This window comes from Sander vitreus, chromosome 21 (genome assembly GCF_031162955.1).
Source record: "Sander vitreus isolate 19-12246 chromosome 21, sanVit1, whole genome shotgun sequence".
In the NCBI taxonomy this organism is placed as follows: Eukaryota; Metazoa; Chordata; class Actinopteri; order Perciformes; family Percidae; genus Sander; species Sander vitreus.
This window is the reverse complement of record NC_135875.1, coordinates 23,564,799-23,586,774: the sequence shown is the minus strand read 5'-3', so window position 1 is coordinate 23,586,774 and position 21,976 is coordinate 23,564,799. Positions and strand designations below refer to the sequence as shown.

Genomic DNA, 21,976 nt, shown 5'->3' with positions numbered 1-21,976 from the left:
TTAGCTCCCCCTGGAACTTCTTCATTATAAACCACGGCTCAGAGGCAGAGGGGAAACGCTGAACCTGACTCCACATCTCTGGCTCTGTCCAGCTCTCTTTCCCACCCTCCACCTTTTCTTCTCCTCTCACAGTATATGTCTGGATCCTCCACCCTCGATCATACACCATGCCCTCTTTCCCTCTCTTTGTCCTCTTATATTCTTCATGTTTCACTCGCTTTGTTTGCGTTCCATGATCTCCATCTTTTTGTTTTCAGCCAGCCGGCCTGTGTCGTGAGAAACCCCTCAGTTTCCTGATAAGACTGATTGGGCCCTGATAAAGGACTGAATCAAGTCTCTCTGTTGACTAATCCAACTTAAATCATCTAACCTCATATCACCCTGTTGACTTCCTACATTTTTTACAGTGCAGCTAAATGATAAATGATAGCTTACAAAAACGTAGCTTTGATATGATTTGTGGCTAACTAGCTAATTAGGCTAACATTGGCTCCCTGAATCAGTTGAAATTACTGTCTCCATTGACTGTAATGTTTCCCTCTGAATCGTTTACTTTTGTAAAAGGGATGTTTAAGTATGCTACATATCATTATATCGCTCTAAAAGACAGATTCTGTAGCTGAATGCCCAAGGCAAAAAGTTAGCATCCTCACCACACATGGAAATAAAGAAACAGTGTTGTTCTTGTATTGCATCTTAGAGCAGTTTGGCTGCTTGTCTTAGAAACATTTTCTTATTCTCAAACAGTTCTCACTTTTAACATTACGAGGGAAGACGATTTTAGGATGAGGCCTAACAGATGTGTTTGGCAAAAGTAACACTATCTTAGGTAACAAGTGTTGCTGTATAAACTTCTCCAAAGCCAATAAAGCAGGACAGCTAACCTAAACGCTGATATAGCAGCATCCAAGACCAGCTTCCACAGAGTGAGGAAATACTGGATGTGCCACGTGAACTGGGCTTTTGTTTTAATGGCTAGTCCACACAGCATTCCTGGATGGGAGAAAAACATGCTGTAATTTATTGACTTTACATTTGCATTGTTTTCCGTGGTGGCCACACAGATTTTTCACACATTCCGTGCCACCACCACGTAATACGCTGTTAAGAATTCGTGATCATTTCACGGAATTCTGTGCGACCAGGCTGGGTTTGTTAAAACAGCAATTAGGACTCATATTTACATAAAGAGCATGTAGTGACAGTGCCCTCTAGTGGCAATAGTAATTATAACAGGAGCAAAGCAGGAAGTGATGTGACGAAGTATAAGAGCGAGGCAAACCACGATCTTTTTCCAAACTTACCTAAGTAGTTTTGTTGCCCAAACCTAACCAAGTAGGTTTTGTGCCTAAACATAACTAAGCTGCAACCATTCCACAACATCAGCGACGTGTTTCAAACCGTGAGCGCAGGAATAAACGACCTACATGGTAGTATGGTATGGAGGAGTTGTTGATTTGGTTCAATTGATTCTGTTTTGAGTTGTTAGCAGCATAAAACCTAAAGGCATGAAACGCTGAAACACATTATCAATTTCAGCATTTTTAATTTGGCAAGTAAACTAAATGGTAAATATTATCCCCTCAGCATTTCTATTTGTCTCTCAGCTGTCCCTTGCGCAGTGCTTCTGTCAGTTCAGTCAACAGTCAACACACAACATGCCATGTGATCGCCACATCCATACCAACCTATAAAAACAATACAGTTAAGAAATAATAGTGTTTTGTTTAAATGAGTCACATCAATAGCATTCCTGATATTATTATTATTACTTATAGCGCACATGGAGGACTCCCGTGTCGGGACGCAACTTTTATAGTTGTTTTCATTTCTGATATTTTACACGTGACAGGATGAATGCTCTGGGCTTACAGACCTTAGTGTGATTATAAGACATTGCTGTACGGCCTTCATGCAAATGAGTTTTTAATGTCCCATTCATTGTCTCAAAGAGCTGTATGAAAATGCATCCATTAGGGAGGAGAGTACCAACGTTAATCGCCGCTGCTCCTGCCGGCTTAAAAAACATCTATTTGGTTTTCTAAACCTTATTCTATCATTATGACAATATATGCATGTACAGAAAAGGTATATAGTAAAAGTCAGGGCAGGAGGGAAACATAGCAATAACAATGACGGAATAATTAAGAACGTTAAATGGCGTGGGCTATGGCGATACAGTGTCAGATGTGTTCACCTGAGAGCCACCCAGCACAGGGACAGGGAGCAGCAACACACACTCACACTGACAGAACACACACACACACACACTGACATCACACAGCTGCTGCTGGAGGCCGCTATGTCTGCCTCTTTACAAATACACACATACCCACGCACACACGCACACACACACACACACACACACACACACACACATGTACACACATAGTGCCCTCCAAGACCCCCCACCCATATCCTGTGCACTCCTGACAACCTCACCTATTCATAGTCTGACAAAGTCTTAACACCCGCTCTATCAACCTCTATCTCCCATCCTCCTCCTCTAATGCACACACACGCACGCACGCACGCACGCACACACACACACACACACACACTCTTCCCTACCAGCTCTCCAGTCCATCCTGTCCTTCCTATTGATTACATATAGAGCACCACACTAAAGCAGAAACCAGTTGACATGCAGTTACCCAGGGGGTTTGGGAGTATCTGGTGCCCTAAGGTATTTGCCCACTTTGCCCAGCTGATTGTCCAGCCTTGCTCCCACTTGGTCCGATCTGGTTTGAAGCAGGCACGAAGGATGGAGGCCTGAAGACAAAGAGGTGAAGTGAAAAAACATGCTCTGCAGGGCAACTCCATGCAACTTCCATGCTCCAATCATACTACATTGGACAGTGCATTCTAGTACACTTCCTCCTGTGACACTCTCTCAGGCAGATGGCCAAGGGACAACTGGACTCCATGGATGGCATATGAGCAGAGATATTTAAAGCATTTCAAGAACGTGACTGCTCCTATCAGCAGCTGGGGAGCTAAATACCACTGATTCATCTTTTATTGGAACGAATGGCAGGACAATGTGAATCTTGTTAAAAATTCCAGACACATCTTAAGTAACAAGTGTTTGTAATTTGCTCGCTGAATTTGGACTTAATTTTTATGATATTTTGTGCAGTTTGGGCATTTCAACTAGTCACATCTGCGATATCTAAAACACAAGAAATCACCAAAACCCTAACAGTCATTTTGTGATCTAGATGTCTGTGCAGTCGGCCAATAAACACGTTGTGCTCACTTGTTGCATTATGGAAAGTGTGTTTTTAACATGCTCTATGCAGATGCGTATGACTTATTGCATTTGCATTAGTCATCACACAGCCGAGCGAAAAGAGCCGCACTGCGACACCCTTCTGCACGCTTGGTGTATATAATGTACAAAATGTGCACTTGAATCTGTCAAACTGGTATATGAGCTGATCTCCTTCAGTCCTGTTCTTTTCATCAGACACTCTCACACACGCAAACATACACACACACACACACACACAAACACACGCACACACACTCAAACACACACACACACACACACACACACACACACACATGCACAGCTCCAGACAGTCCGTTGACATAGGGCCCAATTAAAGGGGAGGATTAAGCCAGGGCTGGGTGACCTCTTGAGGAATCTCTCTGAGACACTGTGTGTACACTGTCAAACCCTCTCTGACAGACCTTCCCTTTAAGCACTTTCACCTGCTAATTAAGACGCAGGACTGTGTGTGTGTGTGTGTGTGTGTGTGTGTGTGTGTGCGTGTGCGTGTGTGTGCATGTTCATTCACCGCGTATACAGGCCAGCGTACCCTTGGGTGTCAGCAATAGATTTGCAGCCTGAGAAGCCTCTGTGTAAATATTTGACTGGAGCATTGTATGGGTTTTTGGAGCTTGCTCCAGCACATGTCAGCACACGAGCTACAGCAAACAGAGCTGCTGTGTCATTTATTAGACTACATTAAATTATTATATGTTTTGGTGTGTGCATCGCGCTGCTGTGTGTCGAGGCTCCTCGCTGTGTTTATGGTGTGAAGAGATTAAAATGGATAGCGGCGAGGCAGAAGCAGTGAGCTGTTGCTGGGCAAAGCTCTCAATGACTGATTAGTGCTGTGTCACTGCAGCTTTTATACAATGTAGAGGAAAGACCTGTAGTAATCACACACTTCTTTGGTACTCTTTTTATTTACTGTAGCAAACTAATAGTGGCAGGGTAGGAAATTGGTGGATATTTTTAGGGAATAAAAACTTTGGGACAATGTCAAGCCGGAGATAGGCTCTAGGGATAAACAAGGTAGATAGAAAAAGTTAAAAAGGGAAAGAAGAAGGCATTAAGATGAAATGGAGGGGAGAATGACGTGAGGACAGAGCGGGGCACCATTCTATGAACAAGCTAAATATATTGTGTAAGAAATGTGCCATGTGGGGAAAATAAAAATGAAATTTTTTGCATTAGCATAGAAATCAGGCCACTTTGAAACACTATCTGACCTCAAAACTAATATAAGCTAAGAAACTTCAGAAATTCATAGGAAAGGGTCCCGAAATTAAAACACGAATTGTTCTTCTTCTTCATAGCTGAGAAGCTTCAGCAGTCAGATATCAGTCCTCAGTGTAGCCAGGAAGTGAAGCCTGGACTCTGGAGTCACACCAGAAAACATCTTTGTCTTCAACAGAGCCTCTAAAGAAAAAATTAATTCAAGAATTTTATTGAAAAATTGACATTTTTGCCCAACACCAGTGCAGTGATCTGCCTTCAGTCCAACTACAGTTTAAAGATGCTGAAACGGCGGCAGCCAACACTGCTAGCCGCGAGCTAGCAATTGGAGTAGTGCTCTTACTGCCTAATTGCTGCCAGGTCGGGCTTCTGTGGGAGATCAGTGCTCATCAACGGTAACGCTTACCGTCCTGACCGTACCATAGACAGTAAAAGAATGGACACAGCGACACCATATACATTATTCTTTATTTCAGACCCAGGGGGATCCATATCACAATAAAAAACACACAGAGTAAAACAAAAATACAAAGCCTTCCACAATGTTCAGTGTCTAACATACAGATGTGTTTCGCTAATGGTTCCACAGTCTGGAAGAAAATCTGACAGAACTGCGTACAAGGTTAGCCAAAACAGCGATTAAGTCAATTTCTGACTCAGATACCCTACACATAAATCTATACATCAGGTTACGTAAAACAGCAGAGCACGTAGGCTTCAGATGTAAAGTTATTCACTGTCAAAGTGACGCCAAAATGAATGGGAGCCAATGGAATGCTAACGGAAGGTGATGGCTTGTTAGCCTACAATCTCCCGATAGGAGGTACGCTTTCCAGATGCTCGCTTACCCCGTTGGGCGTTACCAGCGGCTAACCTCCATATAAGCACCGTTCTCTCGCAGAAGGCCGGCCCAGGCAGCGTGCTCTGAGCCTTTTAAGCTCTTATTGTTTCTTGTTTATTTAATCTGTGAAAAAGCAGAATTGTGAAAATGGCAAGCTTTACAAATTAGCGAGCTTTACAGGTGTTGTTGTTGGTATCATCTCACATAAGCAAATAAGTTTATTACCCCAAATGTTGAACTATTTCTTTAACAGATATTTGGGATATTAGTGTGTCAACAATGCAGTCCGCGTTTCAGACCCTTATCAGCTCTTCTGAGAAATATATTGAATAGCTTATGTAGAAAAAATAAAGACCAGTTACCTTGAAAAAAAGTGAAATAATGTAATTAAAAAAAGGTGCAAATGTAATCTTGTGACTCACTTTGTACAGAGCATGTAGTGACAGCAAGCCAGACTGATAGAGGGACACGTACTGCATTTCACATTCTCAGCTGTAACCACAGAACCCTTTAATCTGGGTGTAGGGAGACAGTAGCCTCGGGAACAACAGCCGTTACCGACTTCGACACCTGCTGTGCAACAAAAACAAGGACACATAAATGACGTTCCCACAACTTTCTTCCTGCGTTGGATTTTGAGATTCTTTCTCATGTTTTGGTGGGTTTCTAGTGTGCCTCGTCTCAAGCAATGCATCACGTTCCATAATATCTTCAAATCAAGCCTGAATGACCAGCGCAGAGAAAGCCTTGATGTGTCCAGCTGATGTCCTGTGTTGACGGAGGTTTATGAGTCTCTGCAGTGGGCTAACGCTGCCCCCTGAGCAGAGCGCCTAACTCTGACGAATGTCCGCCTAGTATGTGGGAGCTGGAGGAAGGGATGGATTGTTGAATACAGGCTGGAGGAGATAGATAAAGATATAGCTCCTGCTTCTCCGCTGCTGGGCGACAGACAGCACTCAACTCATACCTTATCGAAGCGTTCATCAATAAATCAAAGTGTAAAAAGAGCAGTCTGATGCTGAAAGGGCCTTCATATACTTACACATTTAAATAAGCACACTTTGTAACTTGGTGTACACACGCCTTTTAATCTTTTATAATAAGTATACAGGGTTTCCCCCAGAAAAGCTGTTTAGCCCGGTGGCAAGTGGGCCCGACTAGGCCCAGTCACAGACTGATGGCAGCATTAATGTAGAGCCCAGTAGTTTCTGTGATAACAGAATCATAGACAGAATTGCCAAATTGAGAATTTCAAAAAGCTATAAGACATGGCATCATAACTTTGCGTAAACATACACGCCACTTTCCTAAAGCCAAAAGGCGTATTATCTGTAGGCATTTTGAGCTATCCACGTGTATGTCTATGCTGTAAACATACACACCACGTGGCGTGTTATCGCGAGAACGTGCCGTGCTATCGCTAGAACGTCAGTTTACTTGCCGTCCAAAAAAAAAAGAGGTTGTGTTTTAGGGAAAGAACATTGGGAAAGGCTTTAGTAACATTAAAAAACAACAAAAACACGACGGTGACCAACGTCACACGCTTAAGGAAACAATAAACGGTTGGGTTTAGGAAAAGAACATTGGGGAAGGCTTTATTAAAAAAAAAAAAAAACGGTTGATAAACACCACACGCGGGACAAAATCCCAGCTCATCCGCCACCCCAACCAACCTCCCTCCTTTCATACTACTCGCTATGGTGATCATTCACGTTATGTAGGTCAACGGAGGCCAAACAGCGTTGATAAACACGCTAAAAAACGATTATGCATCTTCATAACATGCCAAAATGGCATACGAATTGGCGTGTCATACATACCCCACTTAGTGAGATTAGTCTGATAAGAGAGATTCCACAGGGCCCTACATTATTGAGTCAGTGCTAAAGGCTGACTGGAGATTTGAAAATATGACTATGTCTAAGTTTCCAACCGAGCTGCCCCACTGTAACTGTAGTTTAAAAATAACATTACATTGGGGGGAAAACCTGAGTATGTTTTGTGAATCTTAATTATATTGCATTTGATGAAAGCTTGGACTTCAAATCAGAGTTTAAACTCTCATGGTGACCAATAAGTCATATTTGTGTTGCCAAAGTATATCGAGAAGGCAAACTGTAGCTAAAGGAGGCAGAAAGCAACGTTGGTTATTTTCACAAACGGTTATGTAAGACATGAAAGAAAATCATACCATTTCTTATTCCCTTAGAAAATCTCTCTCTTTAGCTGCTAAATGCTCCACCATAACTCTAATACGTGTCTGTGTGCTGCTCAGCAGGTAGTGCACAGTAGGTTTATACATGGGTTCAAGTAGGATCTGAACCCTAAGATCTGGCTAACACCACACCAAATTCCATTCTCAAATTTAACACTTTAAAGTTTCTATCCACTTTAAAGTCTCTATCCACTACACACAGTGTTGTAATATAAGATATAAGACTACAAATACTTAGTTACTGTACTTAAGTAGAATTTCCATGTATCTGTACTTTACTTCGTTGTTTATATTATTGGAAACTTTCACTTATACTCCACTACTTAGCGTCTTCGTTACTCGTTACTTACAAGAAATGTTTTTGTACGTTGCAGTGAACAAAAACTTTAAATTGTGATTCTGTTTTTCTCTTTGTAGATGTCAGACTTAGAATTGTATGTTTACTAAGGTGTGAAAACCCTGAATAGTATGCTATACTACGAGGAAGCCACAATAAAGTTCATTATCAAAGTTTTTCTTTACTTTTACTTTTACTTCTAATAGTTAAGTACAGCAAATATAAGATACTTGTACTTTTACTCAAGTATTGCTTTCAAGTACTTTATACAAGACTGACTATTACACCACTTAAAGAAAACTCACTTTCATAGCTACTCCCGTTATTTCCGTCTTCCAAATCAGTGGTGAAGAACACCAGGAGCCAATTGCCAGGAGTTTTCATTCAAACAAAAGGATGACTGATGTGTTAACCAAATGAATCAGAGCACAGTTACCTATTACCTGTGAGTTACCTATGACCGGTTGCTGACAAGCAAGTCCGACGCAGCCACTCCACACAAAACACACCTCGGCTACATTCACTTCCAGCTAACCTCACGTAGAACAATGAGGGCAGAACAGCATCACCGATCTGTTTTAACTGAATATTCTCTGTCTGTCTCAGCTGAAAACACCGGCTCTGCAGCACTTTACTGTGTCGTTCACTACCCAGCCTGATTGTAGCCGGTAGGCTACCGGCAATGTGATCTTCATCTGTTCAACTGATTTTTACAGATAGTAAACAACTGTCCTGCTGTTATTACAGACGTGTGAACTCACCACAGACACTTGCCTTGTCATAGACTCACGGCGCTATGCTACTGAGAGTGTATCGAGGAAACACTAGTCTTGCTTTGCCAGACCTTCCTCCACAGTGCTGCGGAGGAGGGTCTGGCCAGTCTACACAGCATTCCTGGATGGGAGAAAAACATGCTCTGGTTTATTGGCATTTCTTTAAACCAATTACAATTAGGGCTGAAACGATTCCTCGTATAACTCGAATAATTCAATAAAAAAAAAAAAAATTGTAATCGAATTTCGTTAAATCAATGTAATTAAGGTTGTACGGCTCACTGTGTTTCCGCACGGAGGATTATTACTAGCGCACAACAGGTTGACGCTTCTGTGGACACAAGACTGACGGCTCAGTGAAGACGATGAGGGACATCCGGGGGAATTTCCGGCGGCAACGGAGCAATCCCGGAAGTGGAACGCCGTGGATATAGAGTAAGGAAACACTGGATGGATATTTGGCGTTATTTTAAATAAAGGGAAAACACTGATGTATGAAACTGCCAATAAGATTAATTTACTTATTAATCAAAGGTGGCCCACTTTAACCCCTGGGTTTATATTTTCACCAAGGAGGTTGTGTTTTGGGCATGGTTTGTCTGTTTGTTCGTCTGTTAACGATTTGCATTAAACTTGGTGGAAGGGTGTAGCAACGGCCAAGGAAGAACCCTTTATATTTTGGAGTAGATTTGAATCACAGGGTGGATACACAAGTTATCTTTCATGTGTGGCGTGCCGGGACTGTTCCACAAGATGGGGCTACGGCTTTATAGTAGCTCTGTGTGCTTTGGTCGTCTCCAGTATGCTAACGCTTGCAGCTGTGACCCGGGACGCCGCAGACAGACACTCAGCGCCGACGTCCAGATGAGTTAAAGATGGAGATTGTTATTGACTTAAAGTAGACTCTTACTTTCTTTTTCTTTGTGTGATTAATAATCACGTTCTGTTTATAGTATTAGCGTTACACAGCGTCACCCTCCTCATCATGCAGCATAGGCTAAACAGTGTCCTGACTGCTGACCTGCGGCTGTTTGAGGATTTAACTCCAGCTGTGCAGTGGTTGATGATCTTGAGGTCATGTTCATGATGTTATTTCAGTCGAAGCATTTGATATTTGTGCATACCTACATGATATTAAAGTATTTTCTGTATATGCATAATAAATGCACAGCAGAGATGATGAGGCTTCAGCTATCCACAGCCATATTTTCACATGATTCTAATAGTTTTGGAAATATATCCAGACATGTTTAATGATTGTGGTTGCAGATTTGCATATCATATCAGTATGGACTGTTGGCCTTGGCCGAGTTCTGCGCTCTCCGGCGGCCCTATCTGTGAAGCAACAACATCAAAGTTGAGCTAGAAGAAGCTGAAATGATCCATCGAGCTGAAGGTACTCAGAGTTGTATACAGATCCTCTGCACGAGCGACGCCTCTCACATGTACTGTTAATACAAGGAAATAGACCAGGAAAATATCCAATCATCATATCAAAGTAAACTAGAATCTAACCAACCTTTGTATTATTATGATTATATAAAGCAGTTAGTAGTTAGTCAGTAGGCTGACATGTTGTAAGAAATGAAACCTCCTGGCTGTACTGCTGCTCCACTATCAGCGTCTGTCTCTGTCTGGATCTCGCTCTCTCCCTCCCTCTCTAATGACAGGCAGCAGGCTGATAGGCAGATATATTTAAACTGGTGGCAAGGGAGGAGGAAGTCATCAGCCAAGCCCTGTCCAGCCTCCAGGCGGGGCTTAGAGAAAACCCTGGCCGGGTAGCACCTCCCCGAGCAGGGCATATCTCTGTGCTGTCCTGGCCCTGCTCACAGTTCTCAGCTAGATGGGACCAAAGCTTGACGGTCCCGCAGACCCACACTCCTACATCAGCCCCGGGGGAGAGAGAAGAGCAGAGAGCAGGAACCTGCTGTAGTGTGCTGACTCGCTGAGAGACGCCAGAAAGAAGCCAACGTGTTGATGAGGCAGGCTGAGTCACTCCATCTCCTCTCAGTCTGGCATCCAGAGGTGGCCAGGGGTCCAAGTGTGCACCGCTTCTCGAGTGTGTGTGACTTTACTTTGCATCTTTTGATCACTGGAACTGGACTGTAAGCATTATGACTCTTCTGGGCTCTGAACACTCCATACTGATACGAAGCAAGTTTAGATCAGGTAAGTCAAAAGAGGACTGACCTGTGTCTGTCTGTCTGTCAGGGGACAGTTGGTGTGCAGCTGTGTTTATTCGTGCAACCCGTTTGTCTTTCAACACTTGGCATTTACAGGCCATCTTGTGTTCATTATGTAATTCATCTGTCTTGGGTGAGCTGTGTTGACACTTACAATGTGCTCTGCAGTGACACCAGCAAAGTGACAGGTGTGTGTTATAAACATGTGACGGTACGAGGAATGCAAGAGGGAGGTCAGCATAAGTCAGATATTCTCCCGAGCTCTGAGCCCTGTCACACTGTGATCAATTCACGGCTGGACGGTTTCTTTGATCTTCATCCGCCTCCTCGTAAACGCAGGACATGTCTCGGGCGATGTCTCGGGTGATGTCTCGGGCAGGTTAGTGCACTTGTTTCATGCCAGTGGCTAACCTGCTGCTGACGGAAGCCAGGGAGATGTTCTCACTGTGGCTCGGGGAGATTAGACACCGGAGAGGGGTCAGAGGTTATCTTTATATTGCTGAATTAGAAGCTTGTGTGTGTGTGTGTGTGTGTGTGTGTGTGTGTGTGTGTGTGTGTGTGTGTGTGTGTGTGTGTGTGTGTACACCTGTGTATATCAAAAGGGGAGGAAGGGTACGGACTACAGTGCTGATTTAAACTCCCCTTAACACGCAGCAGCTGCTGGGGCTTTGTATCCATCTATCTCCATCACACACACACACACACACACACACACTCTCACACACTGCCTCCATCTTTAATTCCATCACTCTCCCTGGCACCCACACACTATCTTAGTGTTTGAACATAGTGTCTGTGAGGCTGATCGTATGTGTTGAGTGTGTGGTCTGAGCAACAGTGCCCCCTCCCTGAGGAGAGTGCAACGGCAGCAGAGCTCAGATCAGCTCTCTGCTCTGTAAAGCTTCATACACACCATGGCCTCTGAATCGTGCAAAGCATGGCTGGAGTGCTTCAGTCCTGACTGACAGCCACTTTGCCTGTGAGCTGTAATTGGTGTCCACAAATGGCATGGTAAATGACGCTTTTCCTTTGAGTTGTTTAGAGCAGAACTGGAAATGAGCCCCAGTGCTCCGGGGAGCAGGACAGGCTGGCTCAGGGTCTGTGTGGCTCTAACCCACATGCTCTCGCTGCTTAATGTGGCGCAGATGTGGAGATTACTGACATAAAGGTCATCTTCCCTCAAGTCTGCTTGATGTTACAGTCGGAGGGATTAATGCTGGCTGATACAAGGTACAGCCAGCATGATTGGTCGGGGGAATTTAGGAGTGCATGAGTGAAATGTTGTGCGTAAGAAAGTAAACTTACCGTCCGTAAATCTCTCTGAGATAACCGCTGATGACAGGGCGAGTCTCAGACGATCTGCGTGTCCAGGATTTACAGTCTCCTTTAAGCTGCAGCAGTTGGAGTTCCAGTCAGCGCCCATGCTCCTCCTGCCCCACGCTTAGGCCCATTATCAAAGCCATGGGAACTGCTGCTGCTGCTTGGGCGAAGCTAAAGGGGAAGATAAAGATCTCAGTCAAGTGTTCCCTGCGGACCGCCAAATGTTTTGTGTGTGTGTGTGTGTGTGTGTGTGTGTGTGTGCGTATGTGTTACTGACTCGTTCTCATGCCGGTTTGATTAACAGCTCAAAGGGCTGACATAATAGTATGACCGAGGCGTCAAATATAAATTAAATCAATACTACGAGGTGTCGAGCACATGTTGGACAGTAAGTCAGCACCAAACTGCTTGTTTACATCAGCGTAGCCGAGCCACAACCTGTTCACGTCTCACCTGAGGAGAAAGGAAAACGCACACGTTAATGGTAGTTCAGCTGTCACTCTTTATTCAAATTAGAACAGAGATCTTCAACAGGGGGTCCAAATTATTGTTACGTTTTTGAAAGTTTTTTTCAAAAATTAAAATGTCCTAACATGAATCCAATACAATTTGTGATATTTTTTTTTATTGATGATAGACTTACTGGCCTATAGGTAAGGTAGTCACTAAGATCCACAGATAGTTCATCCAGAGGATCCATTGTGCCACATTTATGTTTAATCAAAACATGATTTATGAAATCATGCCAAAAAATAGCTTAGTATTCTATGCAAAAAAGGTATCTATAAAGGCTTTAGGCTGCCCTACACTTTATTTTAGGCGCAGTTTAATATGCAACTTAACAATATGTAGTATTGTTTCTCTTTCAGTTAAGGGGTCCTTGGCTTAAAAACGTTGAAAACCCTCTGAATTAGAACACAAAATAGTCAAACTGTAACTTACTGTCTGGGAATTCTTAATTCATAAGCACACCAATCCTGGTACTCCCAGGGTCATCTGTCTGACCCACAGTGTGTGCTCTCAGTAAACTAAGCTGGTGTTGTGCGCATCCTACTAATTGAGCCTTTAATGGATGAAATAGCTTGTGAGACCAAAGGAATGTTACTGGCAGATTCTATATCCGTGATCATATTTCTGACTAAACTGATAATAAGTAATAATATCAGAGGCAAACCCTCCGCTGACAATGATTGGCACTCTGGCAACAGATAAAACAGCATGTACCTGTGGTATGGGTTGGCTTTTTTTTCTTCTTCAAATGCGCAGCACCCTTCTATCCCTCTACTTACCATAAGTCACTGTCCGTGGAGCCGCTCCTCAATCCGCATCTTAACACTAGAGCGTTGGCTCTCTTGCATCTGGCTACAGCTCACCTTCACAAATCTGCCTCTAACTGTCCAAGACCAGATGCCCGTTGTGTTTTAAGCAGAGGTATTAGACTAAAATAAACCTAATACTTCATTGAGGAATACCTGTTTATTAGATGTTATACAGTCACGCTCGTTCGTCTGTCGCGGACACATTCCTGCTTGTGCTAAGGGGAACACTCACGTAAAAAATGCAACCAGTCTGTTGAAGTAAAAGTGTGGTTTTATTTTTAATAAAACCACACTTTTAATAATGTTTCTTTCTTGTGTGTGGGGGGCTATGAATGTGTTCGCCACAATAAATCCAAATGTCGCTACGCCAGTGCCGAGCAGGCCAAATGAGCATTTATTTACACCATCAATCTGAAAATGTGTAAATGTTGCTGTGGATTTGTATGTCCTTTGTTGTCAAGAGAGCCCAAGGTAAAACAAATGTCTTCAGTCTCAAAGTGAGACAGGCAGAGTGGGAATGCTTCAGTGATCTGGCTCGCCTCCTCCTTCTATAACATGCACACTCTGCAATCAGTCCAGACTAGCGAGAGACAGCAGATTCTATGGCAGACACTATTATTGATAACCTTTAAGTAAACACAGAGCAGCCAAGAGGTTTGGATAAAATGAGGACTTTCAGCTGACTTAAAATGCCGCTGCCTTACCATTGTGTTAGCTCAAAACAAAAATGGAACAAACAATGTGTTAGCATCACGTGTCAGCACGGATAACAAAGCTGTAACAATCAAACTGAGAAGTTTTTAAAGAAATAGCAGCAGATTATATAGCAGCTGCTGAGCTTTTTCATACATAAGTATTGATAACTTTTTTGTGAACACAGAGCAGCGAAGCATAGTTACATAGTTCTGTGACAGATGGACCATATGTGCCTGTGTACATGGATGGGAGCTCACTATCGGAGGGGAAATAACAGAGGATCTATCAGATACACGCTTTGGTCATCTTTCAGTTGTTTGCTCTCTGTGATGTTGCGACCAGCGGGTCACCACCCCGTCACTGTAAACCAAAGCAGATGTCAGATGACGGGAAGGGCCTGGTGGGACGATGTGGCACCTGAGCTCGCTGAGATTCAGTCAAACTGTTAAAAAAAGTAATTAGATCAAAGCCCAAAAGGTTTGAAAGAATTCAGAAAATGCTTGAATGTGATATGAACCACCTGAGGGAGAGAATTAATAGGAAGGACAAGCAGAAAGTGATTAGGGCCTTGCAGAAAAGGAACATATCATACTGTACTGTGTGTGTGTGTGTGTGTGTGTGTGTGTGTGTGTGTGTGTGTGTGTGTGTGTGTGTGTGTGTGTGTGTGTGTGTGTGTGTGTGTGTGAGAGACTTTCAGATAACAGCAAGAAGGAAAAACAAGAAAGCAAAAGAGCCACAGACACGAGCAGACTAACAGACATGGGGGAGGTTCTATGTTTATGACCTCTCACTCCCACCTACACACATACACACACACACACACACACACACACACACACACCCTGCGGACCACACACTGGCGAGCAGATCTGTTTAAAAGCCAGGAGCTGTGTTTATCATTGGCTACATCCTGCTCACAGAAATATTTGTGAGCGAGCAGCGTTGTTCCCCGCATCATTTCTGTGCATATGGAAACACACACACATGTGCATGTAGGTGAAGTGAAATTATTCCTATGAAACAGCATTTAAAATGGGTTGAATTCTCAGTCTCTTCCTGCTTTTTGTCTGTCCCTTACCTGTCTTTCCACATCTCTTTCTCTTCTTTTACTCTTCCCCTCCTCCTCCTCCTCCTCCTCCTCCTCTTCCACCTTCAGTCCTGCAGTTAAGACTTCAGCAGAGGAGGACACGAGAGCAGCTGGCAGACCAAGGCATCATGCCTCGTGAGTCTCACACACACACACACACACACACACACACACACACACACACACACACACACACACACACACACACACACTTCCACTGACAGGCTTTTATACTGCAGTGTGAGTAAGACAGACAGAGGAACAGAGCAAGAGACACAATAGACAAGCAGGGGGACACACACCATGCATTGGTCCAGTTAGTAATAAGACATACAGGTGCAAAATAAACCCAACCAACATCAAAACATGTCTTCTCACGTACCAAGAATGGGGAGAGCGTTGCTGTTCTTTGTCCAGTTTTGTGCAATGAAGGGAAACAAAATGAAGATAGTTAACAGTAATCTACCTTTTTAGGAACAGTGGGAGATCCACAGAACATGACAGATTATTTGGAATAATTGTTTTTGTAGTCATTGCAGCAGATACCAGGTCTTTAAACCACAGTGTGTCACATGATCAGGATCATGGTATTCGTTTTAGAATTTGTGCCGAACATCCCATGTTGGTTAAAGTGGTAATTAGATTTTTTGGCCACTTGGTGGCAGCAGAACAAGCTGTAAACACAATACTGACATATTCTCACTTTATAAAGTTGATATGGTTAACATGCTAGCAAACAGTTGAGGGTTAACACATCCAGCAGACACAGAGCAGAGGAGGTGTGAGTTTTTCTCTGGGAACAGCTGCCTGTTGTGTCTGGAAATATCGCAGATGAGAGCGGTGAGAGTGAACCAAAACAGTTGTGGGCCGTAAAACCATGAGCTGAAAGATGCTGTGAGACTCTGAGGCTGAGACTATATTATAGTCTTGTTAATATATAAATAACGAAATTCAGCCAAGAAGTACACAAATGAAGAACAGATTGTTCAAGTAACGTAGTCGAGTGAAAAATCTAATACCATGTACTGTATGTGTTGACAGTTTTGGAGAGCATCATGGATGTAAAGGTTCAAAGATCCAGCACAGTGTGGGAAATATGAGCGCTTGTTGTTTTGTTTTTTATTTGCCCTTTAACTGTAGGTCTCCTTGGCTCAATCAGTATTATTTTGAAAATCTTGGAACACAGTTGTGAGAAGCATCATTTCACATGAATCAGATCATTGAGTCTGACATGTTGCATGGAAAAGATACGAGTGCTTTGTGATTAGCCATTGCTGTTGAAATGAAAACAATAAAATCAGATGCTTGTAAAAGAAAGGAAGACATGAAGAAGGATGGAGACAGAGGACTCAGCAGAGGATTTCACTGATGGACTGATGAAACCAATCAGTGGAATCGGCAGAATCTGAGTGGCTGTAGTCTATGCTCACTACAGTTTTGAGATGAGCTTGACCAAACAAAAGACTAAAGGTCTTTACACACCGCGGACGTTTTTTTTGTGCGATTAATTCGCACTAGGGCTGGGCGATATGGAGAAAATGAGATATCACGATATTATTGACCAAATACCTCAATATTAATATTGCGACGATATTGTAGCGCTTTAACTAAATATTTTCACAATTACATTTTAGATAAATAAGTAATATACGTAATAAGTCATAAGTAATGACTACATGGGTAAAGTCAAATAATAGAACAGCTAGAACAGTCTGGTAGGTTCAGAAAATGACATAAGATGATATCTAGGCAGACAGCGGGCAGGCAGAGAGTGAGCAGACAGACAGCGGCAGGCAGACAGTGAGCAGGAAGACAGGCAGACAGCGGCAGGTAGACAGTGAGCAGGCAGACAGTGAGCAGGACAACAGGCAGACAGCGGGCAGGCAGACAGACAACGAGCAGGCAGACAGTGGGCAGGCAGACAGGTGGGCAGGCAGACAGGCAGACAGCGAGCAGGCAGACAGCGAGCAGGCAGACAGGAAGACAGCGGGCAGGCAGACAGCGAGCAGGCAGACAGGCAGATAGTGAGCAGGCAGACAGTGAGCAGGCAGACAGCGAGCAGGAAGACAGGCCGACAGGGAGCAGGCAGACAGACAGCGAGCAGGCATACAGCGGGCAGGCAGTCAGCTGGCAGGCGGGCAGGCAGACAGGCCGACAGCGAGCAGGCAGACAGGCAAACAGCAAGCAGGCAGACAGTGAGCAGGCAGACAGGCAGATAGTGAGCAGGCAGACAGTGAGCAGACAGACAGCATGCAGGCAGACAGAAAGACAGCGAGCAGGCAGACAACGGGCAGGCAGACAGACAGACAGCAGGCAGGCAGACAACGGGCAGGCAGACAGACAGACAGCGGGCAGGCAGACAGACAGACAGCGGGCAGGCAGACAGCGAGCAGGCAGCAGGCAGACAGCTTAATGCTCCTCTTAGACAGACAGCAAGCAGGCAGACAGCAGGCAGGCAGGCAGACAGGCTGACAGCGAGCAGGCAGACAGACAGACAGCAAGCAGGCAGACATCAGGCAGGTAGACAGGTAGACAGCGAGCAGGCAGACAGCGGGCAGGCAGACAGGCAGACAGCGAGCAGGCAGACAGCGAGCTGAGTGACCGCCGAGGAAGGCTCTCTGCTGGAAGAGGCTCTCTGCCTCAAAGAAACAGATTTACAGAGACACCACCTGTTACCAGCACAGCACCTGCAAACACAACAACATGAAGCATTGGACAGACACTCACTCTGTCTGTCTGTTCCCATCAGGCACTGTGACTCTGTCTGTCCCATCAGACACAGTGAGGACATGGGACAGACACTGTGACTCTGTCTGTCTGTTCCCATCAGACACTGTGACTCTGTCTGTCCCATCAGACACAGTGAGGACATAGGACACACACTTTGACTCTGTCTGTCTATCCCATCAGACACAGTGAGGACATGGGACAGACACTGTGACTCTGTCTGTCTGTCCCATCAGACACAGTGAGGACATGGGACACACACTGTTGCTACGGGCCTGTACTCATTTTCTTTCGCTCATTGTAGCACTGTAATGTTCCAACACACTTCATGCCACCATGGGGCACACGGAGATGATATGTTTGCTTAGCATGAGCCGTTTCACAGCAGACAGCCACTAATAAACTACCCTGGTATCCATTCCTCGTACTTTACAGCAGCACCGTGTCGTCTCGGCGGACAGCAGCAGTGAGCAATGCCAGGCTGCAGTTTTTAGGTTACTCAGGAACAACAGCGGACTGCAGGCCAGGGATTTGTTGAATGATATCTCTGGCACCGTTTGCCATCTCGCAGAGGCTCCAGCCTCCAGATAAAGGGCTGGTAAGTGTGCGGGGGAACGGAATCCAGAGGCCCGGCGAGGCCCTATCATCTGCTGGGAGTCTGTCACAGATAAGGCAGCACGGAGAAACGCAATTGGCCAGCGGGGCTGCAAGCGCTTTTTAAAAAAGAAATTTCAATTGGCTGTTTATCTCTTGATTGCACATGGAAAGGGGGTGGCTAAGGCTTGTATTTGTTAGTACACACTTTCTCACACCACACACTGGATGTCTTATCACTCACTGAAGCTGCAGCGTCATTTGTCCTCCCAGCAAAATAAGACAGACCTCAGGAGTGGCAGCATTCTCCTCTCTGCTGCTGTCCATGAGCTCCTTTCTGCTGGGGAGATGGACACGGCACAGGGTCTGTGTATATATTACCCAGGGAACATCTGGTGTTTATTAGGCTGCTGGAGAATCCGACCAGCCTCTCAGCCTGCATAGGAGCCCACTCACACACACACACACACACACACACATACACACACAATCTAATATTTCCTCATAAAGATAATAGGGCTGTATCTGCAGGTTTACGGGGCTTCTTCCTGCATTAAAACACACATTTCCATTTGCCGAGCAGCGGTGCTTTAATTCTGCTTAATGCTCCTCTTTGTGTCTTGTTTACATCTGACTGATACGCTCAGCAGATATATGTATGGCAATAGGTTTAAAGTGCGCCGTATGTTTTCATACTGCTGCAGAATGTTTAAAAGTCTGTGCTTTAGACTCCCCGGATCCTGTTACATGACGTCGGACGCGTTGTCAGGCAGTTTGGTTACACAGTATGAACACACTCAGAGCTCTGTGATGTCACCCAGGCAGGAGAGTGTTAGATAGCAGGCCGCTGACTTCTAAACAGATGATGATGTCATGTCGCCAACATGACCACGGACCATCAGCTGGTCCCTCCACCCTGGCATACTGGATCACCTGCGCTCCATCTAACCCTTCCTCCCCATCATTCCCTTGAAGCCCTGGCCTCACTTCCCTCCGCTACAGTTGACCTGTGGGACTTTAAGAGCACCTTGCAGTTTACAACTCCACGATCCTGCTTTTTCTTTTTGCTTCTGGGAATATTATATATAATATTATATAAAATATTATTCTGCCTTTCTACCATTCTTTCAACATGAAAATCTCTTTCTGTGTCCCTCCATTCTTATATCAACCTTTATTTACACGTTTCAGGGTTTCTGCGGGCTCTTAAAAAGTCCCAAAAAAAAGTCTAAATTTTAAAATACAAATTTTAGGCCTTTAAAAGTCTTAAATTCGCTGAAGTATTGTGTTTTAGGTCTTAAATCATTTTAAACAGGTCTTAATTTTCCTACGTCCATGCAACACTACCTCTAATGCTCATTGAAATGTTCCCGCAGTGCTTTACAATGTTTTTATTTTAATTCCGTGGTATTGTTGTTCTTTCTGTGGCTAGTCCAAATATAATTTGCTGTATTATGACTACAAATAAGACCAACATGCATCTTATACTGCAGCCAATCTAGACACCAGTCCTATAATGCCAATGAGGAAGTCAGGGAACTGTTTCAGACAATGTTTCCTGATTCTAACATCTGACTTTGTTTTTGATGTCCTGATATAAGTCTTACATTTCATTGATAATGGTCTTGAAAAGGGCTTAAATGTGACTTGGTGAAACCTTTAGAAACCCTGCGTTCACTTCATTCTTTATTTTCATTTGATTTCAACTTTTGATTCTTACTTAGTTTCTGTCTTTCTTCAACATTTTCAATTCAATGTACATTTTCTCCTTGTCTGTTCCTGATTACTGTACGTAGCTCATTTTCTGTATTGCAAACAAATTCACACTCACAGGTCATTTTGAATTTTGATGCTGTCCTATCCTCATGTCATCTTTCAACCCGTTCTTTTTTCTTTCCTGACTTTCTTCATAGGTCTATTATTGCCATATACTATTCGTCCTTCCTTCTTTATTTCAACCCTCACATCCTACTGTGACCTAATTTTATGTTGGAATTATTAAAGTTTATGAAACTTTACATTTGAAATCCACTCCATGTTGAGCAATCATCATTGAATTTGGTACAGAAGATCTCTGGACCAAGTCGGAAAAAGTTACCTTTTCGGATTTTTGATGCTCCATACAGTTTTATTACAGCTGGTACTCATAATTTACTCCAATGTTGTGTGCATAGCTTATATTACAAAAGAAATAATATTTCCTGAAGGCTTTCTGCTATTGCAACCACATTTGGTGGATTTGTGTAGATATAATATCTGGGTGGCCATGACACATTTGGTGCCATTTGGCCAATAGGTGGCGCTGTAGCAGCATTATCTCACTATGCGATGATGTGTGTGTGTGTGTGTGTGTGTGTTCTTGTTTAACTATATTCGTGGGCTCCAAAAACCGGGAATACAGTATACTTGTGGGGTCTGGACAGCTTTGTGGGGCCAAAATGCTGGACCCCACAACTTTAAAGGGCTGTTTGAGGGTTAAGACTTGGTTTTAGGATTAGGGTTAGAATTAGATTATGGTTAGGGTGAGGGTAAGGGTTAAGATTAGGCATTTAGTTGTGATGGTTAAGGTTATGGTAAGGGGCTAGGGAATGCATTATGTCAATGATGGGTCCCCACAAAGATAGTGAAACGCACACGTGTGTGTGTGTGTGTGTGTGTGTGTGTGTGTGTGTGTGTGTGTGTGTGTGTGTGTGTGTGTGTGTGCGCGCACTCCCAGGGCCCAAGCAATTGTCCCGCACTGCATTATTATCTCATTAATCACAATCTGTATGCAGCGTCCGTCTTGAAATGTTACTGCTTGTGTTGCAAGGTTATGTTCACAAAATCTAAGTAAATCTATCGTGTGCCTATTTGAAAGTTGAATTACAGTTTGAGTGTGGAAAAGTGAAATATTGAATCTGTTATCATTTATTCAAACTGTAAATTCTCAGCATATAATTGTCAGTGTTTATTGTAGCAGGCCGCGCAGCAGCTACCTCTCAATGTGGGTTTGTCTGTAAGCGAGGCTGCGGAGACGGCCGGGTGAAGGGAACACGACCACACAGGCCAACTTAACTCGATGCTGGGACAAAAAGCAGGCAGGGCTAGGAGCATGAGCTGCATCTAGCTCAGCAGTCCACAAGTTGAAAATTACAGCACACTTTTTAAGTTTAGTTCCTAAAAACATAGTGTGACTGCAGCCTTGATGTATTTTAGGATAAGACTTCATGATTTGTTTTTGGATTCATTTGAATTACAATAATGACTTCTTTTTTTTTTTATTGGTGACAGCCCTAAAAGTATTAGAAATAAAAAAGTACTCATGCCACAGAGCGGTCAGTGTTATGTTATTATGTTATATACAGTTTTTTTTTCGATTGCTAAACGACAGTGGG

At 43.8% G+C, this 21,976-nt stretch overlaps 1 protein-coding gene across 7 annotated transcripts in view; it reads left to right on the top strand.

The window, feature by feature from the left end:
- myocd (myocardin) overlaps nt 1-21,976 on the top strand; it is a 143,512-nt gene that overhangs the window by 101,851 nt on the left and 19,685 nt on the right. For 4 of the 7 annotated variants that reach the window (XM_078279196.1, XM_078279194.1, XM_078279192.1 and 1 more), the window contains exon 4: nt 15,351-15,416. The exons of 1 other annotated variant lie outside the window; for it this stretch is intronic. In XM_078279196.1, the coding sequence (XP_078135322.1) occupies nt 15,351-15,416 (66 nt within the window). Of the gene's footprint in view, nt 1-10,503; nt 10,846-15,350; nt 15,417-21,976 lie in introns of those variants that run through there. 2 more of the 7 variants (XM_078279193.1, XM_078279195.1) reach the window with 2 other exon arrangements.